The sequence below is a fragment of the Dromiciops gliroides genome, chromosome 4 (genome assembly GCF_019393635.1).
Source record: "Dromiciops gliroides isolate mDroGli1 chromosome 4, mDroGli1.pri, whole genome shotgun sequence".
NCBI classification, from domain to species: domain Eukaryota; kingdom Metazoa; phylum Chordata; class Mammalia; order Microbiotheria; family Microbiotheriidae; genus Dromiciops; species Dromiciops gliroides.
In genome coordinates, this window is record NC_057864.1 from 469,079,952 (window position 1) to 469,099,156 (window position 19,205).

Sequence of the window (19,205 nt, forward strand, 5' to 3'; positions counted from 1 at the left end):
CAGTTTCCTTAACTGTAAAATGGGCATATCTACCTCTGACAGTTGTTGGGAGGATCAAAGGAGATAAAATTTGTAAAGCATTTTGCAAACCTAGGTGGCGAAGTGGATACAGAGCCAGGAAAATTCATCTTGCTGAGTTCAGATCTGGTCTCAGACACTTATTAGCTAGCTGTGTGACTCTGGGCAAGTCATTTCATCCTGTGTGCCTCAGTTTCCCCATCTGTCAAACGAAGCTGGAGAAGGAAATGGCAAAACCATTTCAGTATTACTGCCAAGAAAACTCCAGATGGGGTCACCAAGAGTTGGACATGACTGAAACAACTCAACAATATTATTATTATTATTCAGACTCAAATGTCTCTATTTGAAAAATTATCATAATGATAAATGGTGAGGCAGCTTGGATAAGCGATAGAGAGTTAGCCACTGAGTCAGAAAGACAAGGGTTGGGGCAGCTAGGTGGCGCAGTGGATAGAGCACCAGCCCTGGAGTCAGGAGGACCTGAGTTCAAATCCAGCCTTAGACACTAGCCGCTTACTAGCTGTGTGACCTTGGGCAAGTCACTTAACCCCAATTGCCTCACCAAAACCAAAAAACAACAAAAAAAGAAAGACAAAGGTTAAAGTATTGCCACTGGTACCTATTGGCTCTGTGTTCCTGGGCAAATTGCTTAACCTGTTCAGTGCCTTTGATGAATCTTTTTTAAATTTTAAAAATTAAATTGTATTTTTTCAATCGATGAACATCTGCCTTCTCTCCCTCCCACCGCCCCCCACCCCAGGAAGAAGGAAAACCAAACCCCTTGTTACAAACATGTTCAGTCAAGCAAAACAAACATCCCTCATTCTGCCCTCTCAGTCCTTCCTCTCTGCCAGGACTCTTCATCCTCCTCTGCCGTCATGGCTGGTCATGTCACTGGTCAGAGTCCTTAGGTCCTCCAAAGTCTTTACAATGTTGTTGTTACAGTATACATTGTTCTCCTAGTCCTGTTCCCTTCCCTCTGCATCAGTTCATATAAGTCTTCCCAGGTTTCTCAAAAACCATCCCCTCCATTTCTCACAGCACAATAGCCTTCCACTGCATTCCTAGACCATAACTTTTAGGTCATTCCCCAACTGATGGGCACTCACTCCCTTCACTCTTTTAAGGCTATAAATCTGCCAACTTGTATTGGTAGAGAATTTCCTCATCTGGGAATATTCTGCACTGATAACTGCCACAGGTCTTGTCTAAGTAATAGATGGCATTTATAAAATATTTCAGGGTTATATAATATAGTGTATTGTAGTGAATTTGGAGAACCTCTCAACCCTCTCCCCCCCTCAGTGTCTTCCTCATTAAAATGAGAGAAGGGGGTAGATTACAGGACCTTGAAGGTCCCTCCAATACCTATTCATCTACATTATCTCATTCAATTCTCAGAAAACTCATGAGCAGGCAGAGCAGGCTTTACTTTCCCTATTTGACAGATAGGTAAACTGAGATAAATTAGGTGCAAGAGCTGAAATTTAGGGAGAGAAATTAAGAAAAAGAGTCAAAGAATTTAAGTTGGCATCTCCTAGGATTCAGGAGGATATGGTGTGGGGGCCTGTTGGCCTCTCTGTCCAGTTGAAGGGCCAGCTAGCCAGGCCAGCTCCCAGAGAGCTTAGTCCTTGCTCCTGTTTCCACAGAAAGGAATCCTGGGTTAATCCTGAAGTTTACTCATTATCCTCTGGCTTTCCTCCCCTTCACCATCCCCACCCCCTTATCTATCACTCTCCCCTCTCTGGAATGAGAGAAGGCTTATCTGGGAACTGGGCTTGAACTGATACCACCCAAGGTTGAAATGAAGTCAGAAATTCTCAAATAATCCACTCTTTCTAAACTGTATGTCAGGGAATTAGAGTTGGAAGGAGCCTTAAGAATCAACCCAGCCAGATCTCTCCTTTTCCAAATAAGGAAAGCGAAGGCAGTAAGTGGCAGAGTCAGGATTTGAACCCAGGACCTGGGACTCCAAACTAAGATCCCTTTCCACTACCCCATACTATTTCTATAAGGGATTTTTTTTTTTAACTTTGAGCTGAATTTCTCTGAGTATGTGTAGGCAGGCCTGAGACAAGGGGCTTGGGGAAGCCCCCAGGCTGGGGAGCAGCTCTGCTGTCAGCCGGCTTGATGCCTATGTCTTCTCCCGCAGCCTAAGCCAGGCACTGACGTCGGTGGTGGCCCAAGTGCTGTGTTTCTTGGAGCTCAGCTTGTACCTGCCCATGTTGGTTTTCTCCTTGGTCCTGGGTTGGATAAACGTTCTCTACTACACCCGAGGCTTCCAGCAGACGGGCATCTACAGCGTCATGATCCAGAAGGTGGGTGCATCACCCCCAATCTTCCCTCCCCCCGGCTCTAAGGGGTCCTCCCAACTGGGAAGAGGAAAAACAGGAGAAACTGAGGCTTGTTCCTACTCGGGCAGAGGACAATTGGGCAGCAAGACCCAGTAATATTCCTGCATTTTAAGGCTGGACAGGGGACAGTCAGTTAACCAACAAGCATTTCTTAAGCTACCTCCCATCAATCATTTATGAATAACATGCTGGATGTGTTAAGTACTGGCCATACAAAGACTGTGAAATGGTCCCTGCCCGCCTGAGGCTTCCATTCTAGGGGGAAGACAACATAACAAATGTCTGTAGATTTGAATCAAATGGAATATTTAGCCTAGATCCATTTGCAGAGGTTCACCCCCGGCAGGTTGCTCACCAGAGGAAGAATTTTTTTACTCGTCACAAGAGAGTCAGCGTCGTCCAGGGTTTAGGTCACTAAACTTAGAGCCAAGTTTAGATTCCGACACCTTCTACCTTGGGAACTTGGGGTCCCTAGATCTAAGGTTTCCTTCCTTTATGGGGCTGCCCTTGGGGGTCTGTTGCAGGTCATCCTCCGAGATCTGCTGCGCTTCCTCTTGGTCTACTTTGTCTTCCTGTTCGGCTTTGCCATAGGTAAGGTCTTCCCTTGCTGCCCCCCCCCCACTTCCCAGACCCACCCATACCTGGTTTGCCATCTGTCCAGGTCTCTCCCAGCTCCAGTCCCTCCCTCTCCCAATCATCTGTCAAATTGATCTTGCTAAGGACAAAATATTTGAGCTCTTAAAATGTACATATTTTGGTTTATCTGTCTCAAATTGTTTCAAATGCAAAATTCACATTTTGGTAATAATTCTATGCAATTCTGTGGCATGACGTTTCTTCCACTTGTAATTTTATGTGCTTTCATCAACAGTTTCAAAGGAAAAAATAAAATTTCTTAACACGAGATTTTTATTTTGTTTTTTTGTTTTTTTTTTAGTGAGGCAATTAGGGTTAAGTGACTTGCCCAGGGTCACACAGCTAGTAAGTGTTAAGTGTCTGAGGCTGGATTTGAACTCAGGTACTCCTGACTCCAGGCCCCGTGCTCTATCCACTACGCCACCTAGCTGCCCCTTAACAAGAGATTAAAAAAAAAAAATTGATCTTCCTATAAAGCACAGGTCTGACCCCCCTAATCAATCCCAAGGGCTTCCTTTGACCTCCAGGATCAGACAGAAAATCCTGTTTGTGTTCAAAGCCTTTTATAAAAGAAGCGTTCCCCCCTCCCCGCTTCAGGCTTCTTACACATTACACCCCCTCCCCCCCATACCCTGCAATCCAGCAACACTGGATGCTTTGCTGTTCCTCCAACAAGACCCTCCATCCTCCAGCTCCAGGTATTTCCCCTGCCTGTGCCCCATGCCTGGAATTCTCTCCCTCCTTATCTCTGCCACCCAGATTCCTTGGCTTCCTTCAAATCCCAGCTAAAACCCTCTTTCTAGAAGAAGCCCCTCCCAATTCTCCTTAACGTTAGTTAGTGTCTTCCCTGGGGCAGCTAGGTGGCGCAGTGGGTAGAGCACCAGCCCTGGATTCAGGAGGACCTGAATTTAAATCCAGCCTCAGACACTTGAGACTTACTAGTTGTGTGACCCTGGGCAAGTCACTTAACTCCAATTGCCTCACCCCCCCCCAAAAAAAAAATTTAAACAAAACCGTTCGTGTCTTCCCTGTATTGAACCGCTCTTATTTATCTGGTATCAATGCCTTGTGTTTGCCGAGTGTTTGCATGCTGTCTCCTCCCCTCGGGCAGGCCCCGTACCCCCGCCCTCAGCTCTGTGCCTGGTGTACAGTAAGGCCTTGACCGTGCTAATGGTTGCCTTGCCTTGCAGCGCTGGTGAGCCTGAGCCGGGAAGGCCCCCGGCCCAGCTTCTCCAACCAGTCGCTGGCCGAGGAGGACAAGGCCCCCTACGGCGGCTTCGTGGAGGCCTCCCTGGAGCTCTTCAAGTTCACCATCGGCATGGGGGAGCTGGAGTTCCACAAGGAGCTGAAGTTCGAGGGCTTCATCATGTTCCTGCTGCTGGCCTACGTGCTGCTCACCTACATCCTCCTGCTCAACATGCTCATCGCTCTCATGAGTGAGACAGTCAACAGCGTGGCCACCGACAGCTGGAGCATCTGGAAGCTGCAGGTCTGCCCCGCCTGCCCCTCCTTTGACAGGGGAGGAAACTGAGGCAGAGCAGGGAACTGGAGGAGATGGGTGGGGAAGGCAAAGCGGAGCTGGATCTGGAGACAGAAGACACCAGTCTGGCTTCTGGCCTGGCCACTTCACTGTTTGTGTGACCCTGGGCAAGTCTCTTAACCTCTCCGTGCCTCAGTTTCCTCATCTGTAAAATGAGGAGTTTGACCCCAGTGACTTGATCTAGGAACCTGTGATCTGTCCCTGCTCAGGGATCCCAGAGTCCTGGGAATAGGAGAGAAAGCAGGAGGAATTATTGGACTGAGAATCAAATAACCGAGGTCCTTTTTGGGGGGTCAATTCAACCAATATTTATCAAGCACTCACATGTGCCAGGCACTGGGTTGGGTGTCTGGGTTACAAAGACAAACAATGTATTGGGCTTTGCCCTCAAAGAGCAGCGGAACCATAGTGTAATCTTAGGCAGATTGCTTCTCCTCTCAGGGCTTTGTTCACATGGGAAATGGGGACACTTTGGTACAGGGGAACCGAGAGGGCACAAATGAGGGCATGGGGCAGAGCCCCGGCTTACATGGGTCTGAAGAAATTAACAGTATCCAGTTAGGAGACTGGGAGGAGAGGGCCTCTGCCCCTGGCCAGGCTGTGGGTAGAGATGAGCAGAGAGGGGAGAATCCTCACCAGATACGAGGCAAAAAGAGTAGAGAAGGTTTGGGTTCCAAGTATAGTTGAACTAGGAGAGGCGGAGGGTGGCAGCGGGTACGCCTGGGAGAAGGCCACCCTAGGGACGGGCACTGGCAGTGCTGGCTCGCTCAGGCCAGCAGAAGCCCAGGAGATGGGGAGGAGGAGGACGGCCAAATAGAGTGAGCCCCGCACAGAATCAAGGCCTGCTCTCTAAGCAGGCGCCCCAAGGCAGCCTCCCTCTCCTCTCACTTGGGCTGGGCCCTGTCTTCCACCCGGAGGGAGGGCGTCTGCTCATTCCTGGGGCACCTCTTCTGTTCTCAGAGAGCCATCTCGGTTCTAGAGATGGAGAGGGGCTACTGGTGGTGCAAGAGAAAGAAGGAGCGCTCGGGCATTCTCCTTTCGGTGGGCACCACTCCGGACCAGAAGCCGGATGAGAGATGGTGCTTCAGGTGAGTTGGGGGGAGGGGATGGGGGGGTTATGAAAGTGGAAGAAGGTTCCCAACCCCCCATCCCTACCCCCACCCAACCCCTGCCCCCACCCCCACCCCCGCCCCTCATGCTGGGTGTAGCCTTCTCCGGCTAGGAAGTCCTCGAGCACACTGGACCTGGTGACCTCAGGCAGCCTCCCGGATGCCAGGGCCCTGCCCCCAGCGGACTCCAGCCCCACCCTCCATATTGATGAGCTATGGATGAGGCTCCTAACCCCTCTCCCCCTCCCCCACAGGGCTGTGTCTGTTCCCGACTCCCTCCCAACGTCTTTTCACTCCTTATAATCTACAGCCTTTAGGACCCCACAAAGATGCTGACGTTCAAAGCCAATGGGCAAGGCCAAACCCTGACAATGACGTGTTGGGGTCCGTCCCAGCCCTAGATCTATCATTCTAAGACGTGGTGCTCTCGGTAGAGTGGATGGGCAGTGTCCCACGGCAAGCTCCCCAACAGTGGCGTGAGCTCGGGCTGTAGTAACAGACACTCAGGGATCTCTGCACGGGAGCCTGGCAGACGAGCCTCAGAGCTCAGAGTTCAGTGGGCCCGACCCGGGCCTGGAACCTTAGCGGCTTGGGAGGGGCGACGGAAGGAGCATCAGCCTCTGCAGTCAGAGGACCTGGCTTCAAAAGGGGCCTCTGGCGGGGGGGGGGGGGGGGGGGGGGGGGGGGGGGCAGCTAGGTGGCGCAGTGGATAGAGCACCAGCCCTGGAGTCAGGAGGACCTGAATTCAAATCTGGCTTCAGACACTTAACACTTACTAGCTGTGTGACCCTGGGCAAGTCACTTAACCCCAATTGCCTCACTTAAAAAAAAAATAAAAGGGGCCTCTTGGGAGGCAGCTAGATGGCGCAGTGGATAGAGCACCGGCCCTGGATTCAGGAGAACCTGAGTTCAAATCCGGCCTCAGACCCTTGACACTTACTAGCTGTGTGACTCTGGGCAAGTCACTTAACCCTCATTGCCCCCCCCCCAAAAAAAGGTTTCTCTGACACTTAGCCTCATCTGTAAAATGGATCCCACAGCTTCTCAGGTCCCGGCCCGGCTCTGCACCTGTGATCCCTTAACAAGGAAGCAAGCCTTCCGTCCCACAGTGAGAGCCCGAGAGGGACCACCCTGCAACCTAAGTGAGATGGGGGGGGAGGGGCACAGAGAGGGAACCGGTCCTGAGGGAATCAGAAAGCCAGCAAGGAGCCTCCAGGCTTCAGGACAGACTTCACGGTTGTGACTGTCATACCCCTGTCTGCCACAAGATGGCAGCAAGTCACGTGCCCAGTCCATTCGGGCTGTGGTTCCAGATGTGTGGGATCAGGACAGAGGACAATAGGTCCATTCTGGACGCTTCTGTCAATAGGTCCCAAGCCCACATCAGTGTCGGGGAGCTTGCCTCGCAACACTGTCGATCAGCCTAAAGACTCCCGTGTTGTCATCGTCATAACATACAGCATTTATTTAGCCCTTTAAGGTTTGCAAAGCGCTTTACAAACAGCGTCACAACAACCCGGGGGGGTGGGGGGTGGGCACCGTTATCGACCCCCATTTTACAGAAGAGGAAACTGAGGCAAACAGAGGTGAAGTGACTCACACAGCAAGCGTCTGAAGTCAGGTTTGAATTCAGGTCTTCCTAACTCCGGGTCCACACTCGGTCCTCCGTATCAAACCACCTCATAGGCCATTTAGTCCAACCTCCTCCTTTTACAGATGAGGAAACTGAGTCCTGAGAGGCTGTGACTTACCTAAGATCACAGAGGCAGTCTCTGTAATGAGATTTGCACTCAGGTCCTGTTACTCCAAAGTCAACGTGTACCTTAGCCAGGTCATCCCTTATTCTGCACTTGTACAGTTGAAAACAATTGTAGGACTTTAGCCGGGGAGGAGAACGGGGAGCAAGGTCCAGCAAAGTTGTGTGTTGACTTGGGTACTTGGGTTTAGGCACTTTCTAGGGAAGGATGAGCTGGCAGGTGAGGGAGGGGCTCCCAAAGGCGGGAGGAGGCAAACAGACCTGTGATCCCTTTGGTCATACTTTTTTTTTTTTTTGGTGAGGCAATTGGGGTTAAGTGACTTGCCCAGAGTCACACAGCTAGTGTCAAATGTCTGAGGCCAGATTTGAACTCAGGTACTCTTGACTCCAGAGCCCGTGCTTTATCCACTGTGCCACCTAGCTGCCCTTTGGCCATACATTTTTTTATTTTTTAGTGAGGCAATTGGGGTTAAGTGACTTGCCCAGAGTCACACAGCTAGTATGTGTTAAGTGTCTGAGGCCAGATTTGAACTCAGGTACTCCTGACTTCAGGGCCCGTGCTTTATCCACTATGCCACCTAGCTGCCCCTTGGCCATACACTTTTAAAAATGAAGACACATAAACACAAAATAAGGAACCAAAAAATGAGATAAAATTTATATGCAAACAATTATTTGACCAATTAAATTCTAGCCTTTTTCTGTGCAAACATACTAAATAGGACAGGGACAAATTTACTTGTATATAAAGTCACACACAGTTTATAGACCGCCAATATCATTGATACTAATACTGGTGTCCCATCACCAGAAGGTGACGATTGCTTACCTTGAGAGCAGGCTGCTGTTTTTGCCTTTCTTCATATCCCTAGCACATAGTAGGAGCTTAATTAATACTTGATGATTTGACTTAACTGGAAGGCTCTGGGGCCCTGTTTTGAGTTTGAGGTTCAGTGGCCCTCCTAGCTCTGCCTCAATCCCCAGATGGTCCTGGGGGCAGCCTCCATTGACAAGGCAGCCGATGTTCTAACAATGAATCTACCGACAGACATTTATTAAGTGCCTGCTGCGTGTCGAGCACTATATTCCAAACCAACAGTGCGATGAGTCAATCCACAAGCATTTACTGTGCCAGTGGAGGGGAAAAAAGGGCAAAAATGGGTCCTATTCCCAAGGGATTTAAAGAAGAGATTTCTCTCCACTCCGGGATAAGAGTAGGAGCCACTGGCCCCTGCCTATACAGGGCCTCTCTCACCCACTGTGTCTGAGTGTGTGTTTGGGGGCAGGAAATCAAGTCTGTGACCCTAGCAATTCTGCCCACCTCAGCCTGGGTACAGCTGGGAATTTGGCTTTATACATAGCCCCTGTGGGAGCCCCTGGGAAGGATGGCTCAGTGAGGTATCATGGAAAGAGGACCCGAGTTCTAATTCTGACTCTGACACCTACTATCTGTGACCTTGTGAAGATCATTTAACTTCCAGGAGCCTCAGTTTATCTTTCAAATGAAAGGGTTGAACTCAGCAACCTCTAAGGTGACTTTCAGCTTTAAATCTATGATCCTGTGATAATTCTGGTCTGCAGAGTGGAGGAGGTGAACTGGGCCACATGGGAGAAGGAGCTACAGACGCTGAAGGAAGAACCAGAGGGTACACTGGAACAGGGGAAGGCCCTTCCAGGTGAGTCTGCTCCCCCTGGGCCCTGGCCATGCCCCTCTCCAGGGCCCAAGAATCCTTAGCAGCAGGTTTCCCTAACAACAAGGGACACCAGAGTAGATAACTCAACTTTCCACACCACAACCCCTGCAGCCACTGAAGAAGTGGGGCAATGAGTGTTAAGTGACTTGCCCAGGGTCACTCAGCTAGTATCAAGTGTCTGAGGTCAAATTTGAACTCAGGTCCTCCTGAATCCAGGGCGGTGCTTTATCTACTGCACCACCTAGCTGCCAGAAGTGATGAATTTTCCCACCATTTCTCTCCTTTAAGACTCTTTGGATCCATAGGATCTTTGCTGGGACACAGGGAGAACTCTGGGCAGAATCCCTCCACCACTGTTTGCCTTCCGGACCCCAAGCACGGGCCAGAGTTAAGGGGCAGCTGTTTTCGATGAGTGTGCAGGTGCCTGCAGACCATCCGCTCGATCATCTGTTCTCAGATGTGGTCTTTTGGAGGAAATGGGCTACAAAAGTTCATCTGTTCTCATGCTGCCATCCAGGAAGCTGGTTTTGGGTGTGCATAGAGATTTTTCTTGTACTATATAGACATAAGAAATCAGGTGTGAAGGTCAGCAGTTGCTGATATCTTTTCAGTTATTTTTTGTTGTTGTTTTGTTTGTTTTGTTTTTGAGGCAATTGGGGTTAAGTGACTTGCCCAGGGTCACACAGCTAATAAGTGTTACTTGTCTGAGGCCCAGTTTGAACTCAGGTCCTCCTGACTCCAGGGCCCCATTTTCAGTTATTTTTAAAAAGTGTGATCCCTGATTAGATCCCTTCCTGCGGAATCTTCAGTAAATAATAATAATAATAATAATAAGCTCTCCTAGGGCAGGAATCATATGGTCCAAGAAGGCTCATAGCATCAACACAAACTTCTCCAACTTCACAATTGCACTAAGGGATGGAGAAGGCACAGGGGCCCAAGAACAACACCCTTGCGCACAGTAGGTGCCTAATAAATTTTAAATGCTCATTAAGCCAAATGGTCCCTAAGTACAGTAGAGAAAATGATGAACACAGATGAACAGGGATACTGGCTCAGATACTTAATAGCTGTGTTACATTAGGCATTCTTCTCTCTGAGCCTCAGTTTCTTCATCTGTAAAATCGAGGGGTTAGAATAGATCAGGGCTTCTGAAGCTTTTTCCACTCATGAATCCTTTTCCTTCTTTTTTTTTTTTCTTTTTGGCTGGGCAATGAGGGTTAAGTGATTTGCCCAGGGTCATACAGCTAGTAACTGTCAAGTGTCTGAGGCTGGATTTGAACTCAGGTCCTCCTGAATCCAGGGCCGGTGCTTTAACCACTGTGCCACCTAGCTGCCCCCATGATTCTTTATTGCAAGAAAAATTTTTACGTGACCCCAGGTATATAAAACAGGTATACATAACCGTTTACTGTTGCCAAGTTGTTTGTGATCCCCACATTCAGTTCCTCCACCCCATGGGGGGTCACAACCCACAGTTTAAGAAGCTGGGGACTAGATGACCTCAAGGTCCCTTTTAGCTCTGGATAAGTCAACTCACATCTCTTCAAAGCCTTGGTTTCCTTATACATGTAGCAAGGCTTATTCCAACTACCTCACAGTGGTCATAAAGAAAGTGGTTTGTACTAACAAGAAAAAAGACAGGTAAATGGAAACAATAATGATAATGATAATAATAATTATTTGGGGGGCACTTCAGAATGAAAAGTTTTTGGCTCCAGGAGCAGCTAAGTGGCACAGTAGGTAAAGCACCTGCCCTGGATTCAGGAGGACCTGAGTTCAAATTCAGCCTCAGACACTTGACACTTACTAGCTATGTGACCCTGGGCAAGTCACTTAACCCTCATTGCCTCACAAAAACAAAGGAAAACAAAAATAAACAAACAAAAAACCCTGAAAATTTTGTGGCTCCCTTAAAGGGGTCATTATACAATGAACAAGTGGAAAGATCCCCAGATTCAGGGGCCAGGGAGCCCCCAGGGTTTCTACTTCCTGCTCTTACACTAACCAGCTTTGTGAACTTGGGCAAATATTTTCATCTCTTGGACCCATTTTCTTCTCTGTTGAACAGGAGGAGTTCTAAAAATCCTTCCTTTTCCATGGTTTATTTACTGCCCTCTCCTGTGACCCTATCCCTTCTCATCCCTCCACAAATGATTGTGCCCGAATCCTTTATGGTAACTTCTCTGGCTGATGGGAGGTGGATGGGGCAGGAGCTCTCAAAGGGGCATCCGGGCTCCCTGCTGGCCAGGGAAAGTGTGGGGGAGAGTTGAGAGAGAGTTGGTCTATTTGATAAAGCCTTCCAAGCTCTATTGGTCTGGTCAACCATGGTCGGACACACCATACCTTGACCCCGACATAGTGATGTAATTTTGTTCTTCCTGGAACACAAAGGACAACATCCAACCATATCCGGAATCAGAGGAGCTGAGTTAAAATCTTGGCTCTGCTACTCCTGTGCATGTGCCCTTGGGGGAAATCTCTCATCTTCTCTGAGTCTCAGTTTTCTCATTTGGAAAATGGGGGGGTTGGATGAGGTGGCCTTGAAGGTCCCTTCCAGCTGTAAATCTATTATCTACCGTTCCATAGGGAGCGTCCCATGGCCCTCTCTGGGTGGTAGTTTTCCTGCTTTTGTGGCTCGTTGGATCTGATGCTGTGGCTAACTTGGGGGTGGGGATGGGCACACCCCCTGATGATTTCCCAAAATGACCTTTCGTGCCCAACTGCTCCCCCTCTCCCCACCACCAACTTGGGGGAATGGATTTGTTCTCTCAGAACACACTGCCCTCTACCACTAGAGCCCTTTATTCTTTGGTCTAGGCACGACCTGGAAACAACTATTGTCATCGAGGAGCAGGGATGAACCGGCCTCAGAGGACCAGGTGCCCCTCCAGACTTTAAGTGCCTGAGTTTGGGAATGGCCCATGCAGCCGTGCCCGGAATCAAGTGCAGGTGGCAAGGAGATCAGAGCAGGAGCCAAGTCCACCAATGTGCTGACCCCTGGAAGGAGGACAGCCCACTCCTCATGTGCCCGACGGAGAAGCACCTCGTGCGCAGGGACCCACATGGGTTTTCATGCTCAATTCTTCTTGTGGTGTTAGAATAGAGCTGCCTTAGACGCTTAGGCTAGGACAGAACCCTGCCTCTGTTGCGTGATGCACCGGGGGGAACCTTGGACAAATCACTTCTCTTCTCTGTTTCCGCATCTGTGAAAAAAAGCAGAGTGGGCTAGATGATCTCAAAGGCCTATTCCAATTTTAAATCTACGATCTGCAAGGCAGCTTGGTGTTGGCTGGAGCTGGGAAGACCTGAGTCTGAATCCTCCCTCGGGTCCTTGCTAGCTGTGTGACCCTGGGCAAGTCAATTAATCTCTCTGAGCCTTAGTTTCCTCATCTGAAAAATGGGGATAAATAGCACCTACCTCACACAGTTGTGGTGAGGGTCAAATGAGATAATATATGTAAGGTACTTTGCAGACCTCAAAAGCCCCATAGTAATGCTAGCTTTTATTGGGTGGTAAAGTAGTAGTAATAGTAATAGTAGTAGTAGTAGTAGTAGTAGTAGTAGTAGTAGTAGTAGTAGTAGTAGTAATAATTGCATGGTACCACGTAAAAACTACTGGATTTGGAGAAAGAGGTCTTGGGTTCTGCTATTTGTTTGCTATGTGCCTGTGGTTAAGTCATTTCCTCTTTCTGTTCTAAAATGAGGGGGTTTGACTTTGATGACCTCAAATGCCAATTCTGTGATCCTGTGTGTGTGGGGGTCCCTGAAGCACCCCCAAGTCAATCTCCATTTGGCCCCAAGTGCCTGAAACTACAAGGGTGGGCCCTGGGGGACAAGCTGCAGAAATGAGGACTCCCCTTCTCGGGAACTAAGAGACAAGACAAGCCCTCCAACCCAGCTGGCTACATGGCATTCATGCCAGGACTGGGCAGATGTCTAGGCTGTGTCTACACACACAGAGTTGAGAATGCAGGTAATTCACTTTCTGGGTGTGTGTAGACACAACCTTTCCAAAGATGGGCTCCCAGGACTAGAAACTAGCAGCCCAGAAGAGGCAAGGTGATGTACGGGGAGAGGTGGTGATGGGGCAGGGGATGCTGGGCCCCATGAGTTGTCTGGTAGCCTGTAGTAGACTGCAAGCTTCCTGAGCACAAGGCCTAAGCATCCTTTGACCTCCCCTAATGTCCGGCACACCAGCCAACCTCACACTCCCAAGATGCCTGATTTAATCAGTGTATGCACCCCCTCCACTGAGGCAAACCTACATTTAAGCAAACCTCTTTGTGAGTCTCAGCCAGCATGCTGCTGCTGAGCCCTTTTCAATACGACAAAGTTAGCCTGTGCTCTGCTGAACGAGGTAGGACCTTCCAGAGCATGACCTAGAATGGAAGCCCCGGAGAGGGAGCGCTGGTTTGTTTTTGTTTTAATTTTGTACTCCCAGCTCTGAGAACGGTGCCTGGCATTGCATTGGTGCTTCCTAAGTGCCGGCCAATTGGCTGCTTGATGTAGCCTTCAAGTTACCTTCACAAGGCATTGTAGGAGGCAGTTAGTGGAAATGGAGCCCAGAAGAGATACCAAATGATTTGTCAAATGAAATGCCCGAGCCTGGCATTTAAAAGCTTCAGAACAGTCAGGTTCCCACCTAATTTTCCCGGCTCGCTCCCAGTGTGGTCTCCTGCTCTCCCCACTCTCTGTTCCAGCCAAACTGGGTTGCTAGCTGTCTCCTCCACTGACATTCCCCCTCCAGCCTGGGTATTCTGATGGGCTCCACCTGTGAGGGCCCCTCTCTTCAAACTGGGCACCACTGTTTGCTGAGCCCCTCAGCTGGAGGGGGGCTCTCCCTCCTCCCATTTTCTTGTAGTTACTTGGATCTCTCCTTTGCCTTCATTGAACCACAATGTGCACATATCATTTTCCTTCAAAAAGATTGTAAGGTCACTGAGGGAAAGATCTTTGTCTTTTCTCATCTTTCTGTCTTCAGGGCATCATAGCACAGTGTCTTGTCCTTAGTAGGCATTGAATAAATTTGTATTGATTTGAATCAATTAATATATGTACTACATAGATGATGCAATAAATTATGTAATTAAATTCTAATCAATCCCTGCCTCTCTGCGGATGACTCTCAGATCTGATGTTTCAGCCAAATCTTTCTCCTCTGCTTCAGCCCTGGCTCCCTCCCTAATCCAGTCCTCTTCCTCCCAATGTTTCCCAACAACATCCTTCCAGGCACCCAAGTTTGTAACCTCTGAAACTCACTTCTAAGCATTTGCCAAGAATGCCTGCTCTTGTCCATCCACGACCTTTCCTTGCAGAGATCCCATAGAAGGTTTCCTTCTCTCCCTGAATAACTTCAAGGCCCTCATCATCTCTTATTTGTACTGTTACAACAGCCTCCAAACTGGTTCTCCCTAATCAGTTATTCCCACCTCCAGCCAATCCATCCTCCCATCCACTATGACAAAACAGTCTTCCTAAAGCACAAATCTGACAAGGTCACTTTTCCCCTTAAAGTTCTTCAGTGACTTTCTTTTGAGGCAACTGGGGTTAAGTGACTTACCCTGGGTCACACAGCTACTAAGTATCTGAGATGGGATTTGAACTCAGGTCCTCTTGACTCCAGGTCGAGTGCTCTATTTCACTGAGACATCTAGCTACCCCTTCTACCGACAGGGCCTTGAAAGCTGTCTGTCACATAGTAGGTGCTTAACAAAGGCTTCTAGAAAGAATGAACAAACATGATGGCTCATTCACACTCATCTATAGTTTAAGCCCATCTGTTCCCTCTGTGCCACTGCAAATATAAATCTCTATAGAGCTCAGTGTCACTGAGAGATCCCAAGGTGAGGAGGCAGAAAAGCCAGGGTCAGGGGTGTGTTGGTAAATGTTTAACAACCAGCTCTATGAACAATGTATAAGCAACAGACTTTTAAGTTTCATCTTCATCATTTACATTTTCTCCAGCACTTTTAAATCAACAGGACAATAAATCGAACCTCCATTTGTGGGGTTTGCCAATGGAACAATAGCAAGTTGGAGCTACCTGGGTTCAAATCCCAGCAGAAGCATCCACCAGCTGTGTGACCCTGGGGAAGTCACTCTACCTCTTTAATGCTCTGACGTGTTATTTCCCCCATTAGTACGGAGCTCCCTGAGGGCAGGTCCTCTCATTTTTCTATTTATATCTTTAAGCTTAGCACAGCGCTTGGCATACAGTAGGTGCTTAATACAAGATTGTTCTGCACACAGTCAGCGTTTAGAAAGTCAGTCCTTCTTTTCTCTTCTCCTCCCTCCCTATCCTTGCTTGTAAAACGAAGCTCCTGGCATCTTTGCGGGTGAAGATGCTCCTGCCAGGCCCCCTTTCCCCGTCCCACTTGGCTGGGAGGAAGCAGGAGCGTGGGGCTTTGCTGTTTCTTTAAAAGACCGCGGGACGATTCCATTCCAGTGAGCTCCCCTTCCGTTCCCCCCCCCGCCCTCGCGAATGGTAGGTCCCAGCACGTTAAGAACCACGGCCGGCGCATGCTCGCTCTTTCTGCCGCGGTCGCCGCCATGGGTCGGTGCTGTCAGTGGAGATTCGGGCGACCCCAGCGTTGGCTTTTGGGCTGGGACGGGGAAGGATGAGACGCCACCGTGGAAGGTAGGCTTTCCGGCCCGGGTGACAGAAGCGAAAGCAGGCTAGGAGGGAAGCAAGAACGATTAGAGAGCCGGGGATCGAGGCCCGTGCTTCTCTGCGCCTGCGCCAAAGGCATCCCTTCCCCCTACGTCGGGTACGCGCCGCTTCACTGCGCTTGCGCGTGAGGGGCCTCTTAGGTCCCTTCTGAGCCACGTGGGACCGTCCCGGGGATTCCCAGCTTAGCCGGCCCGGGATCCCAGCACCAGATTTTGGAGTCAGGGGACCGGGATTTGAGCCCCGGATAAGTCACGTCCCTCCAGGCGCCTCAGTTTACCTACTTTTAAAAAGTAGAGGGTGGGGGGGCAGCTAGGTGGCGCAGTGGATAGAGCATCGGCCCTGGAGTCAGGAGGACCTGAGTTCAGGTTCGGCCTCAGACACTTAACACTTACTAGCTGTGTGACCCTGGGCAAGTCACTTAACCCCAATTGCCTCACACACACACACACACAAAAAAGTGGAGGGTGGTCCAGATGACCCATGAGGTCACGACTCTGTTACGGGTGACCCCGGGAAAGGGACTCCCAGGAGAGAGCCCTCGCCGAGGACCAGCCCCGGAGTCCGGCCCCAGCACGTGCTGCGGAATGATGAGAACCCAGAATAGGAAGTGCCGTCAGACGCGATAACTGACGATAGTCCGAGCTGGCGTCTGACCCGCAGCCGCCCGGCCGGGCCGGCCACCCCGACGGCCTGGGGCCGCCGGACCCAAGCCCTGTCTGTCTGTCCCAGCAGCAGCTGAAGTGCTGGGAGATGAGACCCGAGACCCGACCGCGCTGAGCCCCCGGGACCGCAGAGCATCTGGAGAAGATGTTGGAGCCTTCCGTCCCCCAGGTAGGCCCTTCCTCCAAAAGCCCGCACGTGGTGCTTAATAAATGAGTCCGCTGTGCTACGGGGGCCTTTATGATGAAACCAAACCTGAACAGCTGGAATTACCGGCAGAGGGTCAGTGGTGACAAGGTTTTGTTCTGATTCCATTTGGAATTTAGCTGCTTGTCCCTTTGCACATGAACTAAAAATTGATGGTGGTTTTTGTTTTTCTTTCCTTTTCCAGGAAGGTGTGCTTCTCAAGACGTGGTAAGTACTTTTTTTATGACAGTCTTGCACAATCCTGGCCTTTTAAGTTGGCAGCAGTCCACCCAACCCTCTTCCAGAGAGCCTTTTTTTTTTTTTGCAGGGCAATGAGGGTTAAGTGACTTGCCCAGGGTCACACAGCTAGTAAGAATCTAGGGCCGCCAGTGCTTTATCCACTGTGCCACCTAGCTGCCCCCCCAGAGTTTTGAAGATGTTGCCTAGGCAGAGAAAAGTCATCTTGTGAGGTTTAAGAGTTTTATTAAGGGGTTGGGATCCCTTTTAGATTCTGTACTCCTCCATGCATGGACCTGCTGGGCTGATTGCAGGGCTCTTGGTGCAAAAGAACAGACACAGGAAGGGTTTGGGGGCATTTTGGCTGTTAATGATGATACAACTCAATAGGAAGTGCCGTCAGATGCGATAACTGACGGTGAACTTGATTATGTCTGATAGCAGCCATGTATGCTAGCTTCCAGAGTCAATTGGCTTATCCACACTTGTGTTTTACTAGTTTTATTGTGTTCCTTACTGATTTTTTTTTTCTTCTCTCCCACCCCCCAATAATGAAGATACCACGTGATAGGAAATGAATTACAGAGCAGTGTCATCACTAGCAGCCTACTGGTAGGTAAAACCTCATAGAACGATACTTATTTAAAACTGATATTAAATGTAAGATGTTAAATGATGAAATTCACCCAAAAAGCTGGAATTACCGGCAGATTGTTTGGTGGTGAGCCCAAGGTTTTCTGATTATATCGTTGGTCATAAATGAGAATCTTTGGTGTGTGGTATTTGATGAGACTAATATTTATTCTTAATTGTAGGCCATAAACAACCCTTGAAAGATTTGGAGAGAAGCCTGCATGTGGTTGGCAGTGGATGCCCTTCCGATGAGATCTTGAAGACTTTGCTTTGAGTGATATTGTATGGTTTCCAGTGGGTTTTGTGAAATTTGTTGCCAGTAGTTTAGCAGAAATGTTTTTAGAATAGTGGTGTTTGACCATATAATGTTACTGTAAACATTCTACCCAAAGGTTTAATTTTAGCCTACCCTGAAAATGAAGGAAAGCTGAAGTTGTAGTCAGCAACACTGATGGCAGCCTCAGTCAAGTCATTCAGACTTGGAGGCCGGATAACGTTTGGAGCTGAAAAGGGAAGAATGACCTATGGTATTGTTTAATTGTAAAGAGTTCTAACAGAACGCTCAGTTTCTCAGAATGTTGCTAAGCTGTTCTGATCAACTAAACGAACCATGCAGAGTTCAATGTTGCTGTTAATTAAATTTCTTCTCTGGGTGTAGCATACAGCAACTGAAGGCATTGATTGTATTAAGCTCATTTTAATTAAAATCTTTAGAAAAGAAGTTTTTGTTCCGTTTGTGTTGTGTAGTTATGGGCCTACCTGCAAATAAAATTGTGAACCTTGTTTGCAAAGAAGCAAACTAAAGCAAAGTTGGTCTTGGGGATAAAAGTCAGGTGGCTGGTAGAACAAGAGCAAATTTATTTCAGTTCTTGATGTGCTGAGACATGATGGCCTTGGCCCCTTGGTTGTTGGCTCTTGACCTTGACCTTGGACTTGCAGAGCTCCCTGCCTTCTCTCTCAAATGTGTGTAGACACCTGGGCTGGGGGACTGGCTTTGAATTCTTGGCAAATCAGGCTTGGAGAGAGCCCCACCCCCCTACCCTCAAGGGGCACCTGACAAGTCCCAGAACCCCCTGCAGTGGTGACTACCACCAGGTGGAGCTGTGAGCCAATCAGTGGAAGAGATGAGCCCTCTTCCCTCACCTCCACACCCTCCCCTTTACTGGGTCAGGCCATCCCCCTACCCCCATTTAGGCCTGGGCCCAAGCAAGCCGTGGACTGAATTAGGCTCTGACCTGCTCTAATGAGCTGGCTGCTGGCAGAAGCTTCCACAGCCTCTGCTGTATGGCCGAGCATGGACCAAGTCACCCACCTCACAACCTCATCTCCGGGTGACCTCTCCTTTGGGACAACAGTCCACCTGGGGTTTTTATGTGGGGGGAGGCCCCAGTGAGAGGTGTGGCTGAGGAGGGAGCCACAAAACACCACGGGAAACAGTGCCTTTGCAGTGCTTTCAAGGCAAAATAGATCTAGAACATTTAAGGATCCTCAGAAGCCATGGCTATAGTCAAGGACACTATAGATGAGGAAATCCAGGTCCAGAGTGATCTGCCCGAGGAGTATCTGAGCCCAGGCCCCTGCAATGAAGGCCTACAAAGCCTTTCACAGTCTGTCACCCCACTGTCAGGCCTGGTGGCACTAGTCAGTCTCCCGTTAGCATTTTGGACCTGCCTTGCAGGTGGTGGTAGTGGTGTAGTGGTGGGGGG

General features: G+C 49.3%; 1 protein-coding gene, 1 long non-coding RNA gene and 4 other non-coding genes across 8 annotated transcripts in view; all 6 read left to right on the top strand.

Moving 5' to 3' along the window:
- The window catches only part of TRPV2 (transient receptor potential cation channel subfamily V member 2), a 40,489-nt gene extending 26,309 nt beyond the window's left edge, over positions 1 to 14,180 (top strand). For 2 of the 3 annotated variants that reach the window (XM_044002190.1, XM_044002191.1), the window contains exons 11-16: positions 2,174 to 2,339; positions 2,900 to 2,966; positions 4,202 to 4,500; positions 5,512 to 5,639; positions 8,998 to 9,092; positions 11,931 to 14,180. In XM_044002190.1, coding sequence (XP_043858125.1) covers positions 2,174 to 2,339; positions 2,900 to 2,966; positions 4,202 to 4,500; positions 5,512 to 5,639; positions 8,998 to 9,092; positions 11,931 to 12,019 — 844 coding nt within the window. In that variant the 3' untranslated portion in view covers positions 12,020 to 14,180. Of the gene's footprint in view, positions 1 to 2,173; positions 2,340 to 2,899; positions 2,967 to 4,201; positions 4,501 to 5,511; positions 5,640 to 8,997; positions 9,093 to 9,398; positions 9,812 to 11,930 lie in introns of those variants that run through there. The other variant, XM_044002192.1, reaches the window with a different exon arrangement.
- Positions 14,181 to 15,641: 1,461 nt separating this feature from the next.
- LOC122754127 lies at positions 15,642 to 18,217 on the top strand. The gene is made up of 5 exons (XR_006356331.1): positions 15,642 to 15,750; positions 16,516 to 16,614; positions 16,835 to 16,857; positions 17,424 to 17,478; positions 17,682 to 18,217. It is a non-coding gene; the product is annotated as an uncharacterized LOC122754127 (long non-coding RNA).
- Positions 16,364 to 16,438, top strand: LOC122727096. Its single transcript, XR_006353052.1, has one exon. It is a non-coding gene; the product is annotated as a small nucleolar RNA SNORD49 (small nucleolar RNA).
- LOC122727140 lies at positions 16,682 to 16,754 on the top strand. The gene has a single exon (XR_006353091.1). It is a non-coding gene; the product is annotated as a small nucleolar RNA SNORD65 (small nucleolar RNA).
- Positions 17,233 to 17,306, top strand: LOC122727097. The gene has a single exon (XR_006353053.1). It is a non-coding gene; the product is annotated as a small nucleolar RNA SNORD49 (small nucleolar RNA).
- Positions 17,537 to 17,609, top strand: LOC122727139. Its single transcript, XR_006353090.1, has one exon. It is a non-coding gene; the product is annotated as a small nucleolar RNA SNORD65 (small nucleolar RNA).
- Positions 18,218 to 19,205: the final 988 nt, after the last annotated feature.